We start from the raw sequence: 23029 nt of genomic DNA, 5'->3' as shown, positions 1-23029 counted from the left end.
TAAATCTCTTTTTCTTTAATTTAGCTGGCTTTGAATACTAGCACAGATTTCAAATGGCAATAAAATCGTGCTAGTATTCGTTTCTTTCTATAAGATTAAAAATTTTAAACTTTCCTTTTATTACTCAACTCATATAATCTTTCAAAGAGATTCAATGAGTCTTTCAATTTCTCATATTAAAAACTTTGATACTTTTGAATAACTGGCTGCTGACAATTCTTTAATTTCGGAAAATCAGATAAAGAAGCAAAATGATAAATGCTGAGATGAACAGTTACACTAAACTTAGTGATTTCAGATGTAAACCATGAATACAATAAAAAGGTGACTCAGAGAAGTGTGCTATCATTAGATCAGTTAACAAGATTTCCTCCCTCCAGTTTCTCATGACTACTTTAGGATGCCAACTAATAGAGTATTTAAGGCTTTCTTAAGCTATTAGTACACTAAATTGGCATAAATTACAAACCTTTTCTAGAGTAGCTTAGAGATGAATGTATTGGGTTTTAATGAAAGTTTCCCGCCACCACAAATATCGTCTGCATAAAAAGTTCACACTGGCATGTTTAATCATATTTTTCAAATGATTTTTGGCATTTAGAGCAGTAAAAAAAAAAAAAAAAATCATTATTAATAAGGAGAAGGTGTCTGCTACCAGATTCCAGATTAGAACCACATTTACTTCCAGTTCTATTCCAAAATGTCACCTACTGAATGCCACCAAATCTTGTGTACAGCTTTAGGTACTAATGTTTCCTATGACACTGTGAAAGTTTAGTACAAAAAGTTCAAAAACAAGGACCGTGACATCCAAGAAGCAGAGTTCTTGGGCCGGCCAACTGACGATGAAGCTGACTCAAGCATATAAAGGCAGACATGTTCCGTCCTGGAATAATCTGCTCGGATATCAACACAAAGACAAAATTCTGTGATGAAAAGTGGATTTACTTCAACAAAACAGGCGGAAAAGGGGGTTGGTCTGTGCCCATGAGTCCGTTGTTAAGTGACTACCAAAACGATCACACTTTGTATATGATGGGATTGTAGTGTTATTATAACTACAAAGTATCTGGAAATAGGCAAAACCCTTGACAGTAAGGTGTACAGGGAAATGTTAGTCATTGTAAGAAAAAAACGTCAAAATGAACACCGGTGCAAAATAATGCAAAACCACATGTGTCTGCATTCACCGATTGGACTCTAATGGGATATTTTGCTACATCCACCATATAGCCCCAACATTGCTCCTTCAGATTTCTACCCTTTTCCACATCTGCAGCTACATTTTGCTGGTGCTATCTTCCATTCCGCATAGAACGTCTAAAAAGAGGTTGATCTGTTTTTGGACTTGCGGCCACCAAGTTTCTGGACCAAAGGCTTTGAAAAATTACCAAAAAAAAAAAAAAAAAAAAAAAAAAAAAATCATAGATTTGGTTGGCAATTATTGGTTCTAAGGGTACTGCTTTCATGTTTATTTAATGTTTTTTGGTATAAAACTTTTGTTACAACCAGATAGAAGCAAAATGCACAGCAATTACTTTATTTCAAAACTAAAGCAAATTCTACAAAAAAGAGAGAGAAATATAACATATAATAAAAAATTTAATTATATGTTATATTCTTTAAGGGAGGAATTGAGAAATTTTTTCTTGAAACAAAACTGCATTCTAACAAAAACAACATAACGAAACAAAATTGCATTCTTATGACTTTCCCAGAATTATATAAAAATGTTTTCCTCCCCCCTTTTAAAGAATACTACAACAAAACCAATATGAGAAAATATCTCCATATTTATTTTTAATTCAATTTTGGTTAAGAACTCGAAGTCAATAATAAACTTGAGGACAATAAATATCAAATGTATTTATTTTAAGCATAGTATTCACACAAATTTAATTACAGTGTCTTAGAAGTGAGTAGCACAAAAAATGGTCCATAAGTCATCTGAACACAAAATTACAACATTGAAAAATGGATGACAACGTTTATATACAAGTGAAGATTTACAGATGCTATCCATCTCCATTTTCCAAGGCCAGCTATTATTCTGTACAGAACTGTTTGAGAACAGTGCGACTAAAAATGTTCACATATTTTTTGAACGTCGTAGAAAAATACTTAATGGCTTCTTTTTCATCATACTAAAATAGGAGCAACAATGGAATCAGGAAACAGACTGTGGTAATTGACAACAGGTACGTACGCTGCAGTGATAACTCGTCCTAAAAAGACATATTAGCATATATATATAAAATTTTTACATTCCAAACAATTAACACACAAAACTTAATGATGAATGAGATTAAAATTTTCATTTCCTATTCATATATGTTAGTAGGCAAATTAATTCATATATTCACATACACGTTAAGAGAGAACCAGATCTTTCAGAAATAAATTTCTCTATAAAATTTTTTCAAAAGTTTCTATGAAATTTTAAAGTTTACGGGAACGGAAGCTGAAATTCTATTAAATTATATTTGATGTAATAATTCTAAAATATTAATTTTTTTGCAGAAAAAATAAAATTTTTTAACACGAAATACATTGATTTGATCTTTTTGAACTGTACAAATTAAAATTACAACATATATAAATTAAAAGCAAAGATGAAACTTAGCACACACATGTGCTACAGCATTAATGGAAATGAAAGACTAGATATTAAGTATTCAATAACATTTCATTACTAACAGAGCATTAAATTACACTTACATTCATTGAAAAAAAGCAAATAAAAGTATTGACTATAAAAAATTCAAATAGCTTTAGTAACTTTAAAGATTATACTGCCTAATTATATAATTTTAAACTACCTTAACACGGATATTTACTTCTATTTCCCACAATGATTCTTTGAGGCACGAGACTTATTAAAAAATAAAAGTTTTGTGATAAAATACAAAATTTTAAGTTATTTTTCTTCAGGATAATTTATACCGATTATGAACAGTTATTAAAAAGTTGTTGAATGTATTTATAATTTCATATATTATCATCAACTTTTTCTGAACTGTCAAAAATTTATCTCACACAGAGGAAAATATACAAGACAAAATCTTATGAATCTCAGAATGGAGAGCCTAATTATTCCTATAGCAAATTACATCTAATTTTGAGGACCTGTGATCAATGCAAAGTCTTTTCGTTTAATTACTTCCTTAAGAAACAACAGACAGATTAGAAGTTGCTCTTTTGTAAAACTCTTTTATTTTCTACATTAAAAATGCAAAGGGTAGTAATCAGAAATATTTTAACATTAACTATAATCAATGGTCTTGCGACCAAGTTAACAAAAAGTGTAATAATTTTTGCTATATGGTAACATCTACCGATTACAGTTATTTGTTGTTATCCCACAGTAATTTGTAACTCCTTTATTGCCTTTTTATAAGAGTAACACTATATTCAATGAGTGAAAAGCAAATGCATCTGGTTGGTTATTTCCAGCCAAATTATTAAAAATGTTTTGTTTAAAGTACTTTTAAAAGTTTTATAAACTAGCTTTATATTTCATTAATGCAAATACTATGTGATAAGAACACTGCAACTGATAGAGAAAACACTTTATGCATTAAAAATTAATGGCTATTCAGTATTCTTAAATTTAAAGTTATGTTTTGTCAATATGATTTATGTCAGTTACCTTCCTTATTCAGAAATATTTCTTCCTTTACCAAGATTTAACAATACCAATCGCATCTAAATGAAAAGCTAAAACCAATTCGTAGAGATAACTACTGATCAGCAATTTATATAGGGAAAGCTTTACTTTTCCCTTGGGCTTATAAAGGTTAATTTTTTACATACTGGGGCTATTTTTGTCAACCATGGCCTAGAGGAAAAGTTAAATGAAATTTAGCAATATTATAATTGATGGAATTCTTTTGGTGATAAATATATCTCAGGGATACTGAAAATGAATTTATTGTATAATTAGAAGTTCTAAAAAAGGGACCTAAATTTAAAAGAAAAAAAAAACTCAAGCCTGAAACACAAGTTTAATTTACAACAAAAATCGGTAACTTACAATATACTTATGAACTTATAACTGTAAAATAAACACATACCTGCAAACCACCTACCGTGCAGTGCTGTCACTGAGGCCACTGCAGCAGCAATGGTTGGGCATTTCACATAAACATTTCCTTGGGGGGACATTTTATCAACATAAACATGCATAGCACCACCATGTTTTTTACATTCCTCAATGACATCATTCCTTATTTCTTCGTCCCAGTTTGGATTAGTTTCACTAAACGAGGGTGAAAAAATAATAACATTGGGAAAAAGCAAAATTTAGAAGTAACATCAGGAAATTCTAAAAACTATAAATATCCATAACAGAACCTTCAATTAACAACATCTCAATTCTGCAATAGATAAAAGTTAATTTTAACATACTGCATAAACAGTTAACGAAAGGTTCGTGAAAATTCTATTTGTAGGATTGTTGCGAAAAAAATCTGTTATTTACATTATTTAATTCTTAACAATTTACTACTTGGGGGTGGGGAGGAAACAAATAAAGCTTTCGTAGAAATGAAAAAATCAGAATAATTCCGACCCCTCTAAATATATATATTATTACTAAAATCATCTCACTTCTACTTGTCCTACTACTACAAGACATTCTTATGAACACCATGCTTATTTTCCTCTTAAAATGAATTTACAAGGAAAATCTTTTGAATTCAAAAATAAGTGAAATGTACATAAAACAGAACAGTTACATGAGAAAAAGGAGGAGAGACAAAAACAAGGGTTGGGGGAGGAGACTGAAACAACTCCTTTGAGTTAAAGTGACACTGATTTTTTTATTATTATTTTTATTTTTTTCCCCTCAGGCATGCATTTCATATTTTTAAAACAGTATTTCCAATCTTGCACCAAACTGATACTATATCAGACTTATTCACTACATAACCTCTCTTTAACAGTTACTAATTATAATCAGGATATAAGGTACTACAAAATACGATTCATTTAGAGAAGTTCAGCCCTCCAAAAGCATCTATATCATATATTTCTAAAGGGCGTAACTAATGCTGCCCAGATCGTAACAACAAGAATTTCATCTCAGAGAAAGTTAAAAATAAAGTAACAATTTTTGCAACAGCAAATTTATTAATTAAAAACAAAAGAAAACACGAACGGCTGTACAGTTACATAAAATATACTTAAATAAATTGTACAATACAATACACAAGAGAAACAAAATGAAACTTACGTAGCTGGATCAAACATATTAGAAAGAAGAAAACACTGTGTTGCTATAGGTGGAGTTATTGTTTGTTGAGGTGTTACTAAGCCTTGTGACATCTGCAAAGCAGATACAGCTGCTGCAGGTATATTTAAATCAGTACCTAAATAAAATATATATATATAAAATAACATATATGAACTTTTAAAGAAGAAAAATACAAACCATAAAAGAATTTCATTTTTGTCAAGTACCTAATATCATACAGAATGGGAACTTTTACATTAATACCTTGGACATCTACTGCTGAATGTTACACTATTAAAATGACATACACTTCTGTTCTAAATTGTGAAGAAGTTTCAAGTTATATAGACATTTGAACATAATTTTTTTATTCCCAAGAACTTAACTATTTATAGCACATTGCTGAATAAAAGCACTCCAAAAATAAAACTATAAACCAATACATAGTTGTAATTCTATGGATATTCTTAAAATAAAGGGGTAAGAAAATTTTTTAGAAAAATAACTGAAAGGAAGAGCCACTTCCAATGAACTGGACCCTGTCCCTCTTTTATTACTTTTTTATTGCAGAATGATGCACAAACTACAAAACAAAATTTTCAATGAAAAATAAGTGAAAATGCATGTGATAACTATAGCAAATGATCTGTTGCTTTGTTTTTTCATCTGTAATGTTGTGCTGTTTTGAACAATGATTTAAATTATATAACTAATCCTGCATGCCTGTTGCTATTATTCAGTAAACAACCCATATTATAACTCTAAAATGATTTCATATTTTTTCAAGTAAAATTTTTGTAAACTCGTTGACAACGAATTCCAAGAAATTAAAGAGAAGAGCAAAGCAATTAATAAACTAGTTAGGATTCCCACAAAGGTGAAAATAAATTATTGAGAATTATGAAGACAGCATGCATATGCAAGATGCCACTATGAGCACAATGGTATATAATCATTAAAAACAATGACACTATTAAATCGGTGAACACTGCAGAGATAAAAAAAAAAAAAAAAAATATTACTAAACAAAGTTTACAGGTGCTAGAGCACATTGAAAAACTGCTTTTTATCTGGAACACGTAAAACTGCTTTTGTATTAAATAAATAATATAAAATAACAATAGGATTTTATACGAACAAATTAATTGTCTTCCCTTTATTTCTTATTAAAAAATTTCATTTGGTGTTACATCCAAGGATCTAAAACACGTTAATAAAGTAAACTGAGGTACCACTGTAATTTGGTTTCTTTAAAGCAACACGAAAATAACAATTAATAAAATTACTTCATGACAGCATGTTATACTATTGCATTATTTATCATAAAATTATTGACCATTCAGTGTTTTCTTGAAATGGCATGAATCTTCAGTATTTCAGGAATCAAATGTAATACCACTAATCACATTTTACCTGGAACCTATGGTATTACTGATTTACAGTACTACAATTGACAAAATGTAAATAACTAGATGTTTTGTTTTAAGCTGAAGCCTCTTCCTTATCACTTATATAAAAGATAAACATCAATCACATGGCACTTAAAAGAAAATACTTGCAAGCCTCCACCTCACTAAATTAACCAGGATAAAAAAGGCATGGCTGACTTTATGCAGATATGACTTAATGCTGCATTTTTGCATTTGTTTATCCTTTCAATATATACATGAAATTGGCAAATGTTTATGAAAAAAAGACATTGGAAAATCTCGAATCTTCCCAAAAAGATGAGTCGTAAGATTTCACGAGAGGTCATGAATGAGTAAGTACAGGATAAATTTATTTATTTATATCACTAAGCTAGAGTTTGTTAGCTGCTTTGAAATACCATAACTCTTCAAAATATTTTTCCGGGAGAGGATCTCAAAAGTGACTACAAGCAATTCAAAATACTTAAAATGGTAATAACCATGGATTTATCCCTGACCCACAGTCCATGAAGAAGCAACGTTCCATCTAAACGGTCAAGTGAATTATCACAATGTCCATATACAGTGTCTCACAAAAGTGATGGGACACTTGTGCTTTACAAAAGGAAACTGGGTACTTTTCCGTTTCGCCGGGGCGACAACATACAGTATACACATAAAAAAAATTACAAAAATGTTAGGTCTAAGAATTCTTTTTTTGAATGTATAAACATATTAATATCGCTTACAATTTTATAAAAAGCCAATAAATTTGCAAAAGAACATTAATTTAAGAATTTACTATGGTTCAACATCCTGATTTGCCGGTTCATATCACGTGACCCCAAGTGATCTCATCTCACGTAAACTACTCTACAAAAATCTAATGCTCTCAGTAATTATCTACATTAATTTCAAGTTAAATCTTAATTTGGAACACAAGTTTAAATGCAAGAAATATTTCAGTTCGTACGAATAGCTTACTCAGAAATTATGTAAAACTGCAGTGCTTTACTTCGCTAATGCATTCTCATTAGAATCGATGAATTTAACCTTTGACTTTACCTTTTCTATATTTTTGGCTTCGGGCAAGCTCTGTCATTGCATCCTAATTGACTTAAATTTCGAAAATGGTCTTAGACATAAAACTGAACTATCTGATAAAAATTCTATGTAATTATATGCCAGTAATGAAAGAAACAATCAATCTGATAAGAAAAAGCTGCGACTTGTTTTGAAAATGAGCCGTAAAAGGTTACCAGCGAGAATATTCCATTTGGCACCGGTTGTAACATTATTGGCGACTTTATCGCTTGTGCCGGCAAAACGGAAAAGTACCGGAAACTGTAATAAAATAAATTAAAAAAACATGTAAACATATTTTGTGGGTGTGTTTCATACTTAAATTTACTAACAATTATTACATAACATACATTTTCTCAAAATATTAATTTAATAAAAATACAATTGTTTAGAACGGAGCAAAAAATGGCTCGCATAAGTGATGGGACATCATTAGATACTACTACGTTCTATAATAAAAATATTTTTGGGGTTTTTTATTTTTACTCAAAAGCAATTGGCAATTATTTATAAAATCGTCTGCAGTATTTCTCTCCAGTTTGTTTTGGAATTTTTGTGCTTTTAGCTCTGTGCAGCCATGAATGCTAAACAAAAAGAAACTTTGCCTGAAGTTCAAAAATTAGTTATTAATTTGCATATTGAACGTGGAAGATCTATAAGAAAAACTTCTGAAACAGTTAACTTGAGTCATTCAACAGTTTTCAAGATCATTAAACGATACAAAACGAATCATATCAGGGTTGCCACTCAAACAGGAGAATGAAATTCCCTGACTTTTCCAGGTGTGTTTCAAGAAAATTCCAGTCTATTCGCGTAATGTACGTTGGCTGTGCTAAGAGGTAAATTAATTATGGTATTACTTGTATTGTGTAGCAAATTCACTTAATTATTCAATAAATCCCAGAAGACATTTATTCTTAATTATTCTTGGTATACTTTGTTTGATAATTTTGTTTAGTTTTCCACTTAAGAAACTTAATAAAATTTAAGATATATACATTGGATAACAAATGTATGTTTTATTTAATTATTACTCATGATCATCACCAGTTCAACACGAGGCTAATCCGGTCCTTATAAATCACAACGCAATGCTAAAAAGTTAGGCTAGATTTTAGGTAAATTTAATTTGCGTGAGGTATGTTCTTAAAAGGCACCTTAACACTTGAAAACACAAATATAATTATAATAGTTGTTGTTTTCTCCACTGAAGATTGAGATTAAAATCTTCCCAATCTGGAATAAAATAAGGCTTTTTTTGCAGACATTCTGCAGCTAAACGAAAGAAAGAAATCTATTTTAATAAATTGAGGTATTTTATATTTATTTCGCAGCATACATAAGGAAAAAATATGTGCATTAAATTTCGTGATGGTATGTCATCATACTGCTATAATTAATTTCAGGATTATGCCAGAGAAAATTTCCTGAAATTTGGAAATATTATTTACTAATAATAAATAAATTTAGAGGGAAGAAGCAACATTAAATTATATGAATAACATAAAAATAAAGATAATTACTTAAAAATTGAATTAGAATAATCAACGATATTTTAGCGAATATAGTTACATGGCTAGCCTAGATAAAAAAAAAAAAAAGAGATTTTGCGGTAAAATTCTAGTATACGGTAAGGCTTTGGCACGATTTTGAAAATTGTTGCCAAGACCAAAATGACCCGTTTACTGCGCATCATGATGTCGCCAAATCCCATTATTATTCTAACCAAAGAACGTCTATGTAAAGAAGAAAAGGTTCCATACTTGGCGACGGAACCTGGCGGCCAGAATTTTCCTCTCCGCGATGTGTACAGGAAATTCAGAAACACGTGTTAAGAAGAAACGCTCTTTGACAAAAAAACTACGAAAATCCGTTTTTAAATTATTGCGAAAAATCCAAGAAGAAACGTTTTATCAAAGGACGTTTCTTCTTGGATTTTTCGCAATAATTTTAAAAACGGATTTTCGTAGTTTTTTTTTTTTTTTTTCAATGAAAATAACTAATCCATGAATTAATTTACTTGCGCCAAAAAATATTTTTTTTCCTTTAGAGTTTAACCACTTGCGCTAAGACTAAACTTCACAGTTGCGGTGCCGTGCGCTAAGCGGTAAAGTGTCTCATTTACGCCGCTCCGCATCTGCGAGTGCAATCCAGAGCTGTAACTCAAGAAATAAACAATGTCGTTGTTAGGCGACGTGTGCACCACGTTATTTTCATTTTTGCGGTAAATGCTTATCGCAAAAATGCGTGCGACGTGGTGTTCACGGTGCTCGCGGTTTGAGACAAAAGCATCTTGACGTGCGTGGCACGTCTTTTTAGCGCAAGTGGTTAAAGAAATTTTAAACGATATTCATTTTATGAACTCTTGATAACGTGACCTTCGAACTTCGACACCGGTTTCGAGCTTTGGCGACAGATATATCAGACATGCACAGCTGTTTCCTTCTATGATGGAATGGAGCCACGTCTGTTGCAGAGAGGTTTTCCTTCTTTACAATACATATTCTTTGATTCTAACCTCCATGATACCGTATACTAGGATTAAACCCATTTTGTTTTATACGAGAACAAGTACTTTCTTTAGTTCATGCACTGCACATGCTATTCTCGAGAATACTGGAAACCAAAAGTTGCGGGAATGACACTCACGTGATACATAATTCGCCAAAAAAGTTATCTCTTCCGACGTCGGCGCAAAAATCGCTTTTTTTGGCGGGATCGTTGTATGAACTACCCTGACTTTTCCAGATTTTGACAAAAATACTTAAATTCCCTGAATATTTTGGTCAATTTTCGAATTCCCTGACTTTTCCCGGTTTTCCAGGTAGCGTGGCAACCCTGTCATATGATTCAGGATAAAAGACCTGGCCGACTATCAAAGCTATCCAATGGAATAAAGCGAATTATGGTTTGAAATATATATATAATGTTGTATGAACTTAAATCCATTTAGTGCGAATACAAGTTATTATTACTTGCACAATTGCTGCAAAGTTAAGTTAATAATAATTTATTTCCTAGACAGTATTGATTAATTGATTATATTATCTCCTAAGTTTAATTAAAGTAGAATTATTTTAAAAGTGTGCATCCATACTGGTAAGTTATATTTTGAAAGATGTTTTGAAGTAATTTGAAAGCAAAATGTTAATAATGTTTTAACGGGGACTGGAGTTAAATCATCACGAAGAATAATATTACAATTGTAAGAGGAAAAATTAAACATGTAATTATTGTCATTGATCGGAAATTAGTTGACTTTTCAAGGGGAACAAACCAACTCCCGTTCAATGATCAATAATTGATAAAAATACGTAAATATGAAAGTGTTTCGTCTTTACTCGAGTTATAAGTTAAAGCCAAACCGGCAATTCTAGTCAGGCCAAATATTTCCGCGAATAGTTGTTACTCAAAGAACTTATTCTCATGAAGCATTTTAGTCAATTTAATTTGGAGTAAAAATCAATTACTGTAGAGAAATCCTGTAAAACTCGAGTAATCGTCCCCGACACTATCATCTTTATGTATTTGAGTACTATATTATTTGTAGAAATTAAACATTGGAAATTGTCATTATGAAATCGAAATCAAAGTAAATTTGAAATAAACATAGAAGATTATAAAAAAGATAAATAATGCAAACTTTGTAAAATCAAATCAAAGAGAATATAAAAATAATATAAAAATAAAATAGAAAATAATATAAATAAGATCAGTGAATGTACATGAAGATATAAAGGCCAGAAAGGTATTAAGTAACTTACATTCTTTCTAGTGGGGGAGTTGACAATGTGTTCTCTTCGTGTCTGACTCAGAAGTGTAGGGTGTCCGAAAATTCTTAGCGGCAGTAGGGGCTATGAATTATATCAGTCGGTAAGATTTGGGTGAAGAAATTTATGGTAGTGGGTGGGACTTGGAATTCTTGAGGGAAGTATTTTGTGGAGTTCTTATCTGAGAGAGACCGTCTGTTAAGATTTTTTTAAAAAATACTAGTGAATGGAAATTAATTAATTTCTGGCTAATTGTCGTGTCGCAATGATTAAGAATTTAAGAAAGGAAAAAGGTATTTTCGCTATCCAAGAGCTAGTAGATAGTTTAAAGGCAGGAAATAGGCCCATTTTTTTTAGTAACAGTATATGTCCGAAGACAATTAGCTTTTTACAATATATACAATTGAGTAATTACACTATATACAAATCTTTCACTTCTGAGTCAGACACGAAGAGAACACATTGTCAACTCCCCCACTAGAAAGAATGTAAGTTACTTAATACCTTTCTGGCCTTTATATCTTCATGTACATTCACTGATCTTATTTATATTATTTTCTATTTTATTTTTATATTATTTTTATATTCTCTTTGATTTGATTTTACAAAGTTTGCATTATTTATCTTTTTTATAATCTTCTATGTTTATTTCAAATTTACTTTGATTTCGATTTCATAATGACAATTTCCAATGTTTAATTTCTACAAATAATATAGTACTCAAATACATAAAGATGATAGTGTCGGGGACGATTACTCGAGTTTTACAGGATTTCTCTACAGTAATTGATTTTTACTCCAAATTAAATTGACTAAAATGCTTCATGAGAATAAGTTCTTTGAGTAACAACTATTCGCGGAAATATTTGGCCTGACTAGAATTGCCGGTTTGGCTTTAACTTATAACTCGAGTAAAGACGAAACACTTTCATATTTACGTATTTTTATCAATTATTGATCATTGAACGGGAGTTGGTTTGTTCCCCTTGAAAAGTCAACTAATTTCCGATCAATGACAATAATTACATGTTTAATTTTTCCTCTTACAATTGTAATATTATTCTTCGTGATGATTTAACTCCAAGTCCCCGTTAAAACATTATTAACATTTTGCTTTCAAATTACTTCAAAACATCTTTCAAAATATAACTTACCAGTATGGATGCACACTTTTAAAATAATTCTACTTTAATTAAACTTAGGAGATAATATAATCAATTAATAAATACTGTCTAGGAAATAAATTATATATATATATATATATAAAAATTTCCAAGAATGAGTGTTCCTAAAGTTGCTGCTGATTTACAAGCATTATATGGAGCAATTGTTAATCCTGAGACTATTAGAAGAGTAATTTGATCTGCTGGATATTACGGTAGAGCAGCCGGGAAAAAATCCTTCGTGAGTGAAAAGAATAGAAAACTCGGACTGGCTTTCGCAAAATCCAACATACATAAGAATTCTAATTGTGTGTCTTTCGTTCACGCTGCACGTAAGCCAATAGACACACGGCTACGAAATTTGGTACATAGGTGCATCTAGACAAGAGCCAGTGCACCTCGAAGCGATTTTTTCGAAATTCGAATTTTTTCAATTTTATGTTTTTTGACGAAAACGCGTCATTTTGAGACATAATGGGCTATAGGAAAGAGAGATTTTACTCTACACACTCCATTTTCACGTCGTCATTAAACACAAGTACTTAGCTATTGTACGAACTTAAAATAAACTTAGTCTTTCAATAAATCAATTAAATATGAATTTATTTAACAAAGGGAACTTAACACCTTTTCAATGGGATTTTTTTCTAAAATAGTTTATTTTTAAAAATGTTCAGTTTATTTTTCTTTGATTTTTGGACATGTTAAACTTTCATCATTCTTGCGACTGCTTTTACAAAAAGAATTTTGGAAAAATAATAGTATTTTGTATTTTTTTAAAAAAATTTAAATGAAGCTTCCGAGTACACGTCTCACATCTTTAAAAATGGGATTTTGACAACAATTTTCATGTCTTATTGTTGTTGATAGATTTTTGATGAAATCGCATAATTTTAATAGTTTCATTGTTTTAGAAATATGGGTTTGGCAGCAATTTTTCATCGTATTTCTTATGTCACAGCTTTTAAGAGATTGGCATATTTCATTGTCTTTTTTTTATATATATAAAATACATTTTTGAATTATTTTATTTATTATTTCTTTTGGATAAAGTTGTTCTGCAGAATTTTTTGTTTTTTTGAGTCTCTTTCATGTTATTTTTTGCTTATTTCACCGTTTGTAAGATATTTAAAAGTTTTGCATGATTTTTTTCTTCAACGGAAAGATGGTTAATGTTTTTATATGTCATCTATATTTTTTTAAAAGTTTCCTGCAGAGTAAAATTCTACACAGTTTTTGAAAAAAATGTAAAAATTATTAAAATAAATTATAAAAACTGGGCAAATTTTATTTGGAATGAACCTGCATTTCGAAATGTGAAAGGAAGAATCAAACAAGCTTAATAAAAAAAGAGAGATCAATAAATACACTTGTGAAATAAATTAAGAGAATTTTCATATTCATCTACGATCTCCAGAACTACGGGACATATTTTAATAAAATTTGGTGCGAACATAGGTTGATATAATACAAAATAAACACTCAACAGTTATAATAGACACACATGTTTATGTGTAACATTCATGGGGAGTCTGAAGATCTGAAACAGCGGATTCGAAGACAAAAGAAATGGGTTAATAGGGGATATGGTCTTCTCTTACAAGCCATACAGGCCTCGTAGCATGATGTCATATTGGAAATAAGGCAGTTTACCAGTGCCTGTGGCAATTAGTCCCACTCATTAAGCAGTGCTGTTTTCAGTTCCTGGATGGTTCTCTGAGGGGGGCTGCGAGTTGCAATTGCCCTTCCCAGAGTGTCCCAGACATAACCTATAAGGACGAGTTCTGGAGCCCTGGCTGGCCAATCCATCTGGCGAATATCCCGACTCTCAAGAAATTTTGTTCACCAGAAGAGCTCTCTATGTGGCCTCACATTATCGTCCCGGTAGATGAACTCGAGGCCCACTGCATCCCGGAAAAGGCAAACAGGGCTCCAAGACATCATACCAGTCACAGAGCCTCTGTCAAAGACGGAGAGGTTGTCAGCCATCCAACATGATGCCTGCCTGACTATTACACAGCAATAACTGTTGATTTCACGGGACATTGGAGGGTAGGTAGTGGGCCCCTGGTTCTTTCCATATGAAAGTATGGCGAGAATCGATGTTTAGGCTAAACCGGGTTTCGTCGGTGAACTGAATGGTCGGCCATTGCTCCGTACTCCAATCACTATGCTGCCTGCACCATGCTAATCGGACTCTCTGTTTGTAGACGCGAGTGGGATGCAAACAGACGGTCTTCTGGCAAACAACCCTCTCTCAATGAGTCTTTTGGAAACAGTAACCCTTGTTACACGGGTTCTTGTGGTTGCATACAGGTCCTGAGAGAGCTGAGAAGCTGTAGTCCCTCTGTTATGCCTCGCTAAAATGGACAAATAGCCATCTTCTCTGGCCATCATGGCTCTTGGACAACCTTGCCCAGGCTTTCTCTTGATAGATCCAGTATCCTGGAACTGTTTCCATAGTTTACACATGACACTGGGCATTAAATTAAGCTCTCTGCATATCTCGACTTGCGATTGGTCTGCCTCTAGCCTACTCACAATTCGCCACCTAATTCCAGCATTTACATGTTGATGGTTACTTATTTTTACTGTTCCGATGTGAATTTAACTGATTGCTGCCAGACAATATCTAGAAATTCGCCAAGGTGTTGTAGCGAACGCAATTCGTCTAATCCTCCACGCGCTTAAAAAGTCTGTTCTTCTGCTGGCTCTGCACACACACACGTGTCCGCATATGTATTTGCCGTATAAGATTTGCATTTTTATCTAGAAGCAGTGGTTTTCCGTTCCGTTCAGTTCTTTTCATGCAATTCGATAAAATATGCAAATTCTCTTAATTTATTTCACCTAAGAGTTAAATTTTTAAAAACTACTCTTGCGATTTTTATAAAACTTGGTAGTTAGGCATAATTTGAGTTGTAGAATGGAAACATGGAAAAAAATTGGTATGTTATTTCAGAAAAAGTCATTTCGGGTCAAAATACCTATATTAAAACAATGCTATATATAAACCTGATATTTATTTTAAGTCGCGCTTTTGAGTCATGAAAAACACAATTTGAATTTCATCAATCAGCCCAGTAGAACGGGAGATATAACTGTCCCCACTTTTCTTGCACAGTGTACAATGTACTTACACACGCTGTAAGACTGGTTGTTTCTTAAACTGATATCCCAACAGGATGGAGCTCCACCTCATTGGCATACAGAAGTGCAATGGCATCTGAGAAAGCTGGGAACCAAGTGCCGTATTCAAGATATTTCTAGGAATAAAGCTCAGGATGATTGGATGTGATATCTTATGTCTCCTAGTTTACAGTCTGTAATTTTTACTCCCTTGTACAAAGTAAAAGAAGTACTGTATTCACAAAAACTTCTGGTATCATATTTCAAAGAAAGGATTTATTCTGACTGCTATTGAATACAATTTACTAATATTTTTGCGTGACATTTGCTCGCAACAAGAGAATAAAGGACTTGTTTTCTAAATGAAATATAAAACTGATTTAAAATGGATTCAGAAAAGATTCTTTCGTGGTGTCTGTATGTACGTATGCATCTCGCATAATTCAAAAATGAGTAGTCCCTGAACGTTGAACCTTTGTAAATAGAACTGCTATAACATGGAATCGTGCCCCTCCCTTTTTGGTTGCATCAAAAGTATATAAATATTTATATATATACCCACTGTGTTACTTAGTGAGGCCATGTTTTTTAAAAATTCTTATATTTTGGTAAATTGCACAATTTTGCTTTACAAATTACTGAATTATGTTGTTGCAATCTTCTGGTTAAGGTTTTTATGCATTTAGTTAATATGCAAGAAATAGTTTTAGAATTATCAGGAATTTGAAAGTTGTTTAAGTGCAACTAACCCTATTTTTTCTTACCATAGCAGCCATACTTGTTTACATTTGAGCAGAATAAAGAATTAAGTTTGCTCTTGTATCAACTTCTTAGTGCATAGCCATTTTTAAAGTGGCTTGTTGCCTTTAACCCTTAACCTACGATTTAGATTCAAAGATGTTGGGCCGAAATTGAATACAAGCTCACGCAGCGTTCGGGACATTTGCATGACTTGTGTAACACGCTACTACGAGCAATCGTAAACATGACGAATTATGTAATTTTCGAAGAAAGTATAGGCAAATAATTACTTATGATACATCTGATGACGATCAGAGTTCTGGCTTTGGAAAGAAATAAGAAATAGTCCAAAAATCTGGGACTATACGATGACTCCTGGCATAACTGAGGAAGCTGTATGTCAATTAGGAGGAAGTAGAGGAGAATTTGATATATTTAATCTAATATTTGATGACATATTTTGGAACAATATTGTAACCGAAATGAATCAGTATGCAGATCAAGTACGAGAAAATCCACATAGAACACGAATGTAAAAAGTGTAAAGTTCCGTTACACGTACCAGAATGCTTTGAAATATACATACCGTTACAGATTACTAATTTTGTATTTTGGAGTTTTTGTATAAATAAATGTTTTGTAATACTTGCGTCTACCACAATTATTGCATCAGACTGTAATTGCGTATAAAATATATTCCACGTAATATTCACTTCTGGTCCGATCACCGTACGTGGGCTATGCGCGTGGAAGTTAGGTTTGGCACAACCATCGTACGTGGGCTATGCCCGTCATTGTAGATTAAGGGGTTAAATGCATTAGCCTGGAAAAAATTAGTTGCTAATTTCGGCAGGGATGTAGACAGACAGAAATTACCTAGTTTTTGTCCCAGCATTTCCGCTTATGCTTTTTGACATTCAGTTATCAAGATTAGTAAAGTAAAACTTCAGTACTGCTGACAATTTTTAGATTTTTAAGATATCGTTAAGAATTTTGTACATAGGTAGATGGTTTTAGTGCAATTATATGCAAAATTGTTGCGATCTGTGTAATGTAACATGAAAAATCTAGAGAGCTGAGCTATGGCAGAAAAGTAAGAATACAAGGTCTATTTAACATTGAATAAATGGGTATTGTGGTAATTTGGCAGCATATCGCCAAGCTGGCAACAGTGACATTTCGGTTTCGCCATTGTTACACCGTAATTGGCATTGTAACTGAATAAATGTAATTGATCACTATTTCAACCCTCATATTGCCTTTTAGTTATTCTGAGTAGCAGAAAGTACTAGAAATGTCTTGTAGCTGGGTGAAAACTATTAAAGACAGAGCATCTGCTTTCAGTAATAGTCGTAGTTGTTAGCTCAGTACTATCTCCGGTTTAGTTTCACTCTTTAGCTTCACTTTGCATTGTATTGTGTTTAATGTCCTTAGTAGTTTGAAGCATCGCCACTGATTATATTATGCGTTATTGTGAACAACTGTATTAGTATTTCTGTGGAAAGTTCCAGAACTCTGAGGTGTTGTTTTGATAAAAAACAAAATATCAACCTATCAATGGACCTGTGTGCATTCAATCAATCTATTATAAACTCATATTGCAAGCAACAATATCCTAGTAGAGAGACTGCTTTCAAAGAAACTTGAAAATTCATCACCCCAAGATTTACAATTGGAAGACTAAAAGTGATACATTCGCAAGAGGGAAGCCACACATTTTCATACATACCTTCTGCTAGTTTTGCCATGAGCTGAAGTCGGCCAGTGGCACCTAAATCAATTCCAGTTCTGTCAAGTTCATCACTATCTAGAAAAGATGGCCCTTGAGCAATGTCTGTTCTTTCAGTTACATGGCCAACTTTCATTGGTCTCCCAGCTAATTCAAAGCCATTCAATTGTTCTAATGCTTTCTTAGCATCTTCCGAGTCATAGAACTGAAATTTCAAAATATGCATATATACGTTACAATACATAAACGTATTAATTTCTTTATAAATTACAATATAAGTTTTACAGCAGTAATTTGAAAAAAATTTAAACTAACATTTTAAAAAGTAAATGACATTCTTTTACTTGAGATAAATAAAAAAATACACAAAAATGCAGATCCCCCCAAAAAATCTTCAAGTTACTCAATATAAAAATGTTAAGAAATCAGAAATAAACCAAATCACTCACACTTATAAAGCCATAACCTTTGGATCTACCAGTTTCTGTGTCTTTGATCAATTCAATTCTTTCAATCTGAAAAGAAACAGCCAGAAATTTAAAAATACAGATTTTATAAATTAAGGGAAAACATCCTATTTAAATAAAAGTGTTACAATTAATGTCTTCTTGATAGGGAAAGAAGCTGTAGCTTTACAAAATTGCTGTAAAAAGACCAATCATACATCTTGATCAAAAATCATCACATATTTATTAAACATTTTGGGAAGGGGGGCAGTCTGTCACTAATAGTGTGGGTATTGCCCAAAAAAAAAAATAATAAAAAAAGTCTGATATTGACATTTGCTATTTCAAAACAGGGATAAATAGAAAGAGCTAGTTCATTCCTTTGTTCGACTCCTTGCAGACATGAGCCTAATAGGGGAAGTTAACCAGCAGTAATCTGACGCCACTGTTGCACCTGCTCTGATTTTGCACATTTAAAAATGTAATTTCATTGAGCTGAGAGGCAATTTTCTGGAGATTGCGTATCCCAAATTAATTTTAATCATGAATATTTGTTTTCTAATAATGTAAATATTTAAAATTAATATATAATTTTAGTCATTTTTCCTTTTAAATTCTATATTGTAAAGTACCATTTATGTGATATGGCTTTCTGCACTATAGCAACTGCCGTGACACTTACTGAATTACGAAAGGATATACGAATATTGTATTTCATGCTTTCCCAAACGACAATTTGCCTTTGATGAAAACATGAATATATACATGTCAAAGACAAGATTCTATTAACACGAAGAGCCTATTAATGCGAAGAATTTGCAGTGAACATTTTCTATTTTCTATGCAGTATTTATGAAGACATGAAAAATGGCTTGTTTGGATAGCCAGAAAAGAAATTGTTGAAATGCAATGCCGTGCCAAAAATAAATTTACTGCGTGCTATAAACGAAATAACACCAAGAATTTGGAGAAAAGAGAAAGGAAAACTAAATGCGGAGTGCTTTTGAAAGGCTACGTGAATTAAGCCCAAGGAAAACTCATTTTGAGGCCGAAAATGAAATTGATTATGACAATAATTCAAATGTGAATGATTTTGAAATAAAATTCACAAATGAAAATGTAAATATTCCTGAATGCCCTAAGTTTAAAGATAAACTAGATTGCATTGATAATTTGAAGAACAAAAGAGTATCCTTAGAAAACTGTATTAAAATATTTGAAAAATACATAAAAAAATTTTTAGAACATTTGTTCAGTGACAAACAAAGGTGGACAACATCTAGAAAGAAATATGAGTCGGAAAAGCACAGATCAGAGAATTTGGAAAAACGTTTAAAGCACATTTTCACAAACACAGATTATTGCATTGCTGGAAAAGAAGGAAAAAATCACGTGGACTAGTGAAGATATTTCAAGTTGTATTGTCATAAGAGCTTTATCTTCTAATAGCTAAGATTTTTGGAAAGAAAAAATGGGAATTTCTTAACCCAGTACTAGCACATTATAGATACGGTTTGCTGAATTTCCGTGTAGTCCCGGAATTCAGAGTGATGTTCCTGCTCTAATGAAAAAAAGATTTGAATACTTGAATTCTGCAGAAAAAATATGCGTTCTCAGTTTCGACAAAATGCATATAGATTAAAAACTCTCCTGTGACTCTAAGCTGGACAAAATTCTCAGTCCTTTTCAAAATGTGCAGTTTGATTTAATCAGAGGTCTCATTTTAGACTCTACCTCGAATTATCAAGAAACCCTTTTTAGATAAAGGGTTTGTTTTAGAAGATAGAATTGATTTAAATGTTGATAATATTAAAGAGATTTAAACAGAGATTCAGGAGAAATTGTATCATAAACTAAAACTGAATTATTTAATGGTCAAGGAAACAGAGACAGAAAGTTGCTCCAGCGAAAACATTGTTTTCAAAATTTATCGCAAAGGTATACTCCACCTCACAGGAAATCAAAAAGCATCTGACTTATTTGAGTTCAACGATAATTTTTCGATGTTATGAATAGTACCAAGCCATACCATCCTTCAAATAAAATACTTAAAGCAGCATTTGGATGAAATGAACCTCATCAAGTCAACAGTGGATTAAGAGTTCAAGGAAAATCTAATATACTGCCTTTTCAAAAAGGATTTGAAATCATCATAAAATGCTTAATATATTTTAACCTCTAGATTAATAGGATGTACTTAAAAATCTCTTTAGTCAGATTCTAGGGCTTGGTATGGCCATCCAACACCTAGTGATAGGTTATTACTCGCTGAGAAGCTACCAAAGTTATCTTCAAAAGTGTGCATAACAAAGCAGAAATATTGATTCATATTTAACATTAGAATTACTTGAAAGGGCTTTGAAAACTGAGGAGGAAGATTTGCTTTTCCATTAAATACTATTGATGATTTGGATTTCATACAGGAGCCTACTCCTATGGCTTGGGAATTAGAATTGAATTCTGCCAAACAATTTTTGACCGCAGAAAAGGAAGCATAATTAGCAGGTTATATTGCCTACTGCATGCGGGACTAAGACCCATCATTGGGAACAATATTTAAAAATAGTGTTGATGAAATAATATTTCATTCAGAATGGATATTATTCTCCATAGAAGGCTTGACCGCGCCTTCTCATTCATGGATGAATACAGTTTACGAGCTCGAAAAACTATTTTGTGTATTTCATGGTACAACTTACTGTAAAGGGAAGCATTTAATTGCCTCTTTAATTACTAAACTGGAGAAACATTATCCTGAAGTTTATGAAAAAGCAATTCATTTATTTTGCAGAGTGCAAACTTTTATTATGACACGTTTCTTTAATAGAAATGCATTATGTTCTTTTCCAAAGGAAAACAACTCAGAAGGCAAAAATGTGGATTGTTTCGAATGTTGCAGTTAGTAATTAATATCTGAACAGCTTGTAGTTGCAGTGTAAATGTGCAAGTAAGCATTTATATCATTTGCATTTATACATAATATTTTTTATTTGAAATATTTCTGGATGACATTTCAGAAGTTAATAGTATAAAGCATATTTCAAATGAGAACTAATTTTGTTAAGTACTTATTAAAGCTATTGTATCATTCATAACTAATTCTCAATTCGGTTTTATGCTTGCTTAGCATTCCAGATAAAATATTATAGTATAAAACATCAAAGTAATTGGAATAAAAAGACCTGCTTCCTTACTCCCCTTTTGAAAAATTAAATTAACTATTTTTGATACTGTGAGTAAGCTGTTTTGTCCAAATTAAGGTAACAATCTTACACATATTTATTTAAATGTAATATAGATCTAAGTATAAGTTACAAAATTATTTAAAAACTACCTATTATTATATTGAATCTCAAGAGAAATATACCAATGTATGTTACCAAAACATATTTGTACTTGATGAAATCCATATAATAATAAAAAAATATATAACACCGCATAACAACCACCCGGTATATCAGGATAAAATTCCCAACATGTTTTTCTGTTACGGTAATCTTCTTTTACATACAATTTAAAGGTTAAGAAAGTTACAAGGAAATGTCATAAAAAATATGAATGAAAAATTCTTACCTTCCCAAAAGGTTCAAAAATTCCACGCAACATATCTTCAGTTATATTGAAATGCAATGAGCCAACATATAATCTCATAGGTCCTGGATTTCCCTTCTGCAATGAACTCGAACTTGCTGCAGCCCTATTCTTTTCAGCTTGAGAAAGCTGAACATGAATCTTATAACCCATCAGTTCTGTGTCATTAAGAGCCAAAGCCTATAAAATAATTCGTAAATAAAAATGAGAGATCATGTTATAAATTATTGACTGCAATGAAATACATTTTTAAAACAATTTTTATAACTGATTTTACCATTCAAAGTAATATTAAATACAAAAACTTCAATTTAAAAAATTTTCAGAGGTAACAAATAAATCAATTTTTATAACTGATTTTACCATTCAAAGTACTATTAAATACAAAAACTTCAATTAAAAAAAATTTCAGACGTAACAAAATATGATATACTCACTAAAGGAATGGAGTCCACACTGGCAAATTCAACATAGGCAATACCTTTGGATCTTCTAGTTTTATTATCCATAATAATTTTAACATCTCTTACCTGAAAGGTAATAATAATGTTAAACTAATTATAAGATCACAAAACACTAAAAACATAAAAAATTACTTAAATTAAAAAAAAAATTAATTTACAAAACACAAGTAAAAAAACTCTGAATGCATGTTTCACAAATTCGTAAGCTACATCCAAAAAAGAGTAGGCCATCTTTATTTTTCAGAAACTCCTTTACCAATAAAGGAATATA

At 31.7% G+C, this 23029-nt stretch overlaps 1 protein-coding gene across 3 annotated transcripts in view; it reads right to left on the bottom strand.

Moving 5' to 3' along the window:
- Window positions 1-1846: 1846 nt before the first annotated feature.
- The window catches only part of Caper (RNA-binding protein 39-like protein Caper), a 54246-nt gene continuing 33063 nt past the window's right edge, over window positions 1847-23029 (bottom strand). For all 3 annotated transcript variants that reach the window (XM_085825252.1, XM_085825253.1, XM_085825254.1), the window contains 7 exons: window positions 22732-22824; window positions 22277-22474; window positions 18707-18772; window positions 18258-18462; window positions 5234-5369; window positions 4074-4258; window positions 1847-2225 (listed from right to left, as the gene is read on the bottom strand). In XM_085825252.1, coding sequence (XP_085681378.1) covers window positions 2140-2225; window positions 4074-4258; window positions 5234-5369; window positions 18258-18462; window positions 18707-18772; window positions 22277-22474; window positions 22732-22824 — 969 coding nt within the window. In that variant the 3' untranslated portion in view covers window positions 1847-2139. The remainder of the gene's footprint in view (window positions 2226-4073; window positions 4259-5233; window positions 5370-18257; window positions 18463-18706; window positions 18773-22276; window positions 22475-22731; window positions 22825-23029) is intronic.

Source organism: Stegodyphus dumicola, chromosome 10, assembly GCF_044657685.1.
Source record: "Stegodyphus dumicola isolate Sdum_Otavi_A_Nest chromosome 10, ASM4465768v1".
NCBI lineage: Eukaryota > Metazoa > Arthropoda > Arachnida > Araneae > Eresidae > Stegodyphus > Stegodyphus dumicola.
This window is presented reverse-complemented; position numbering and strand designations above follow the sequence as displayed.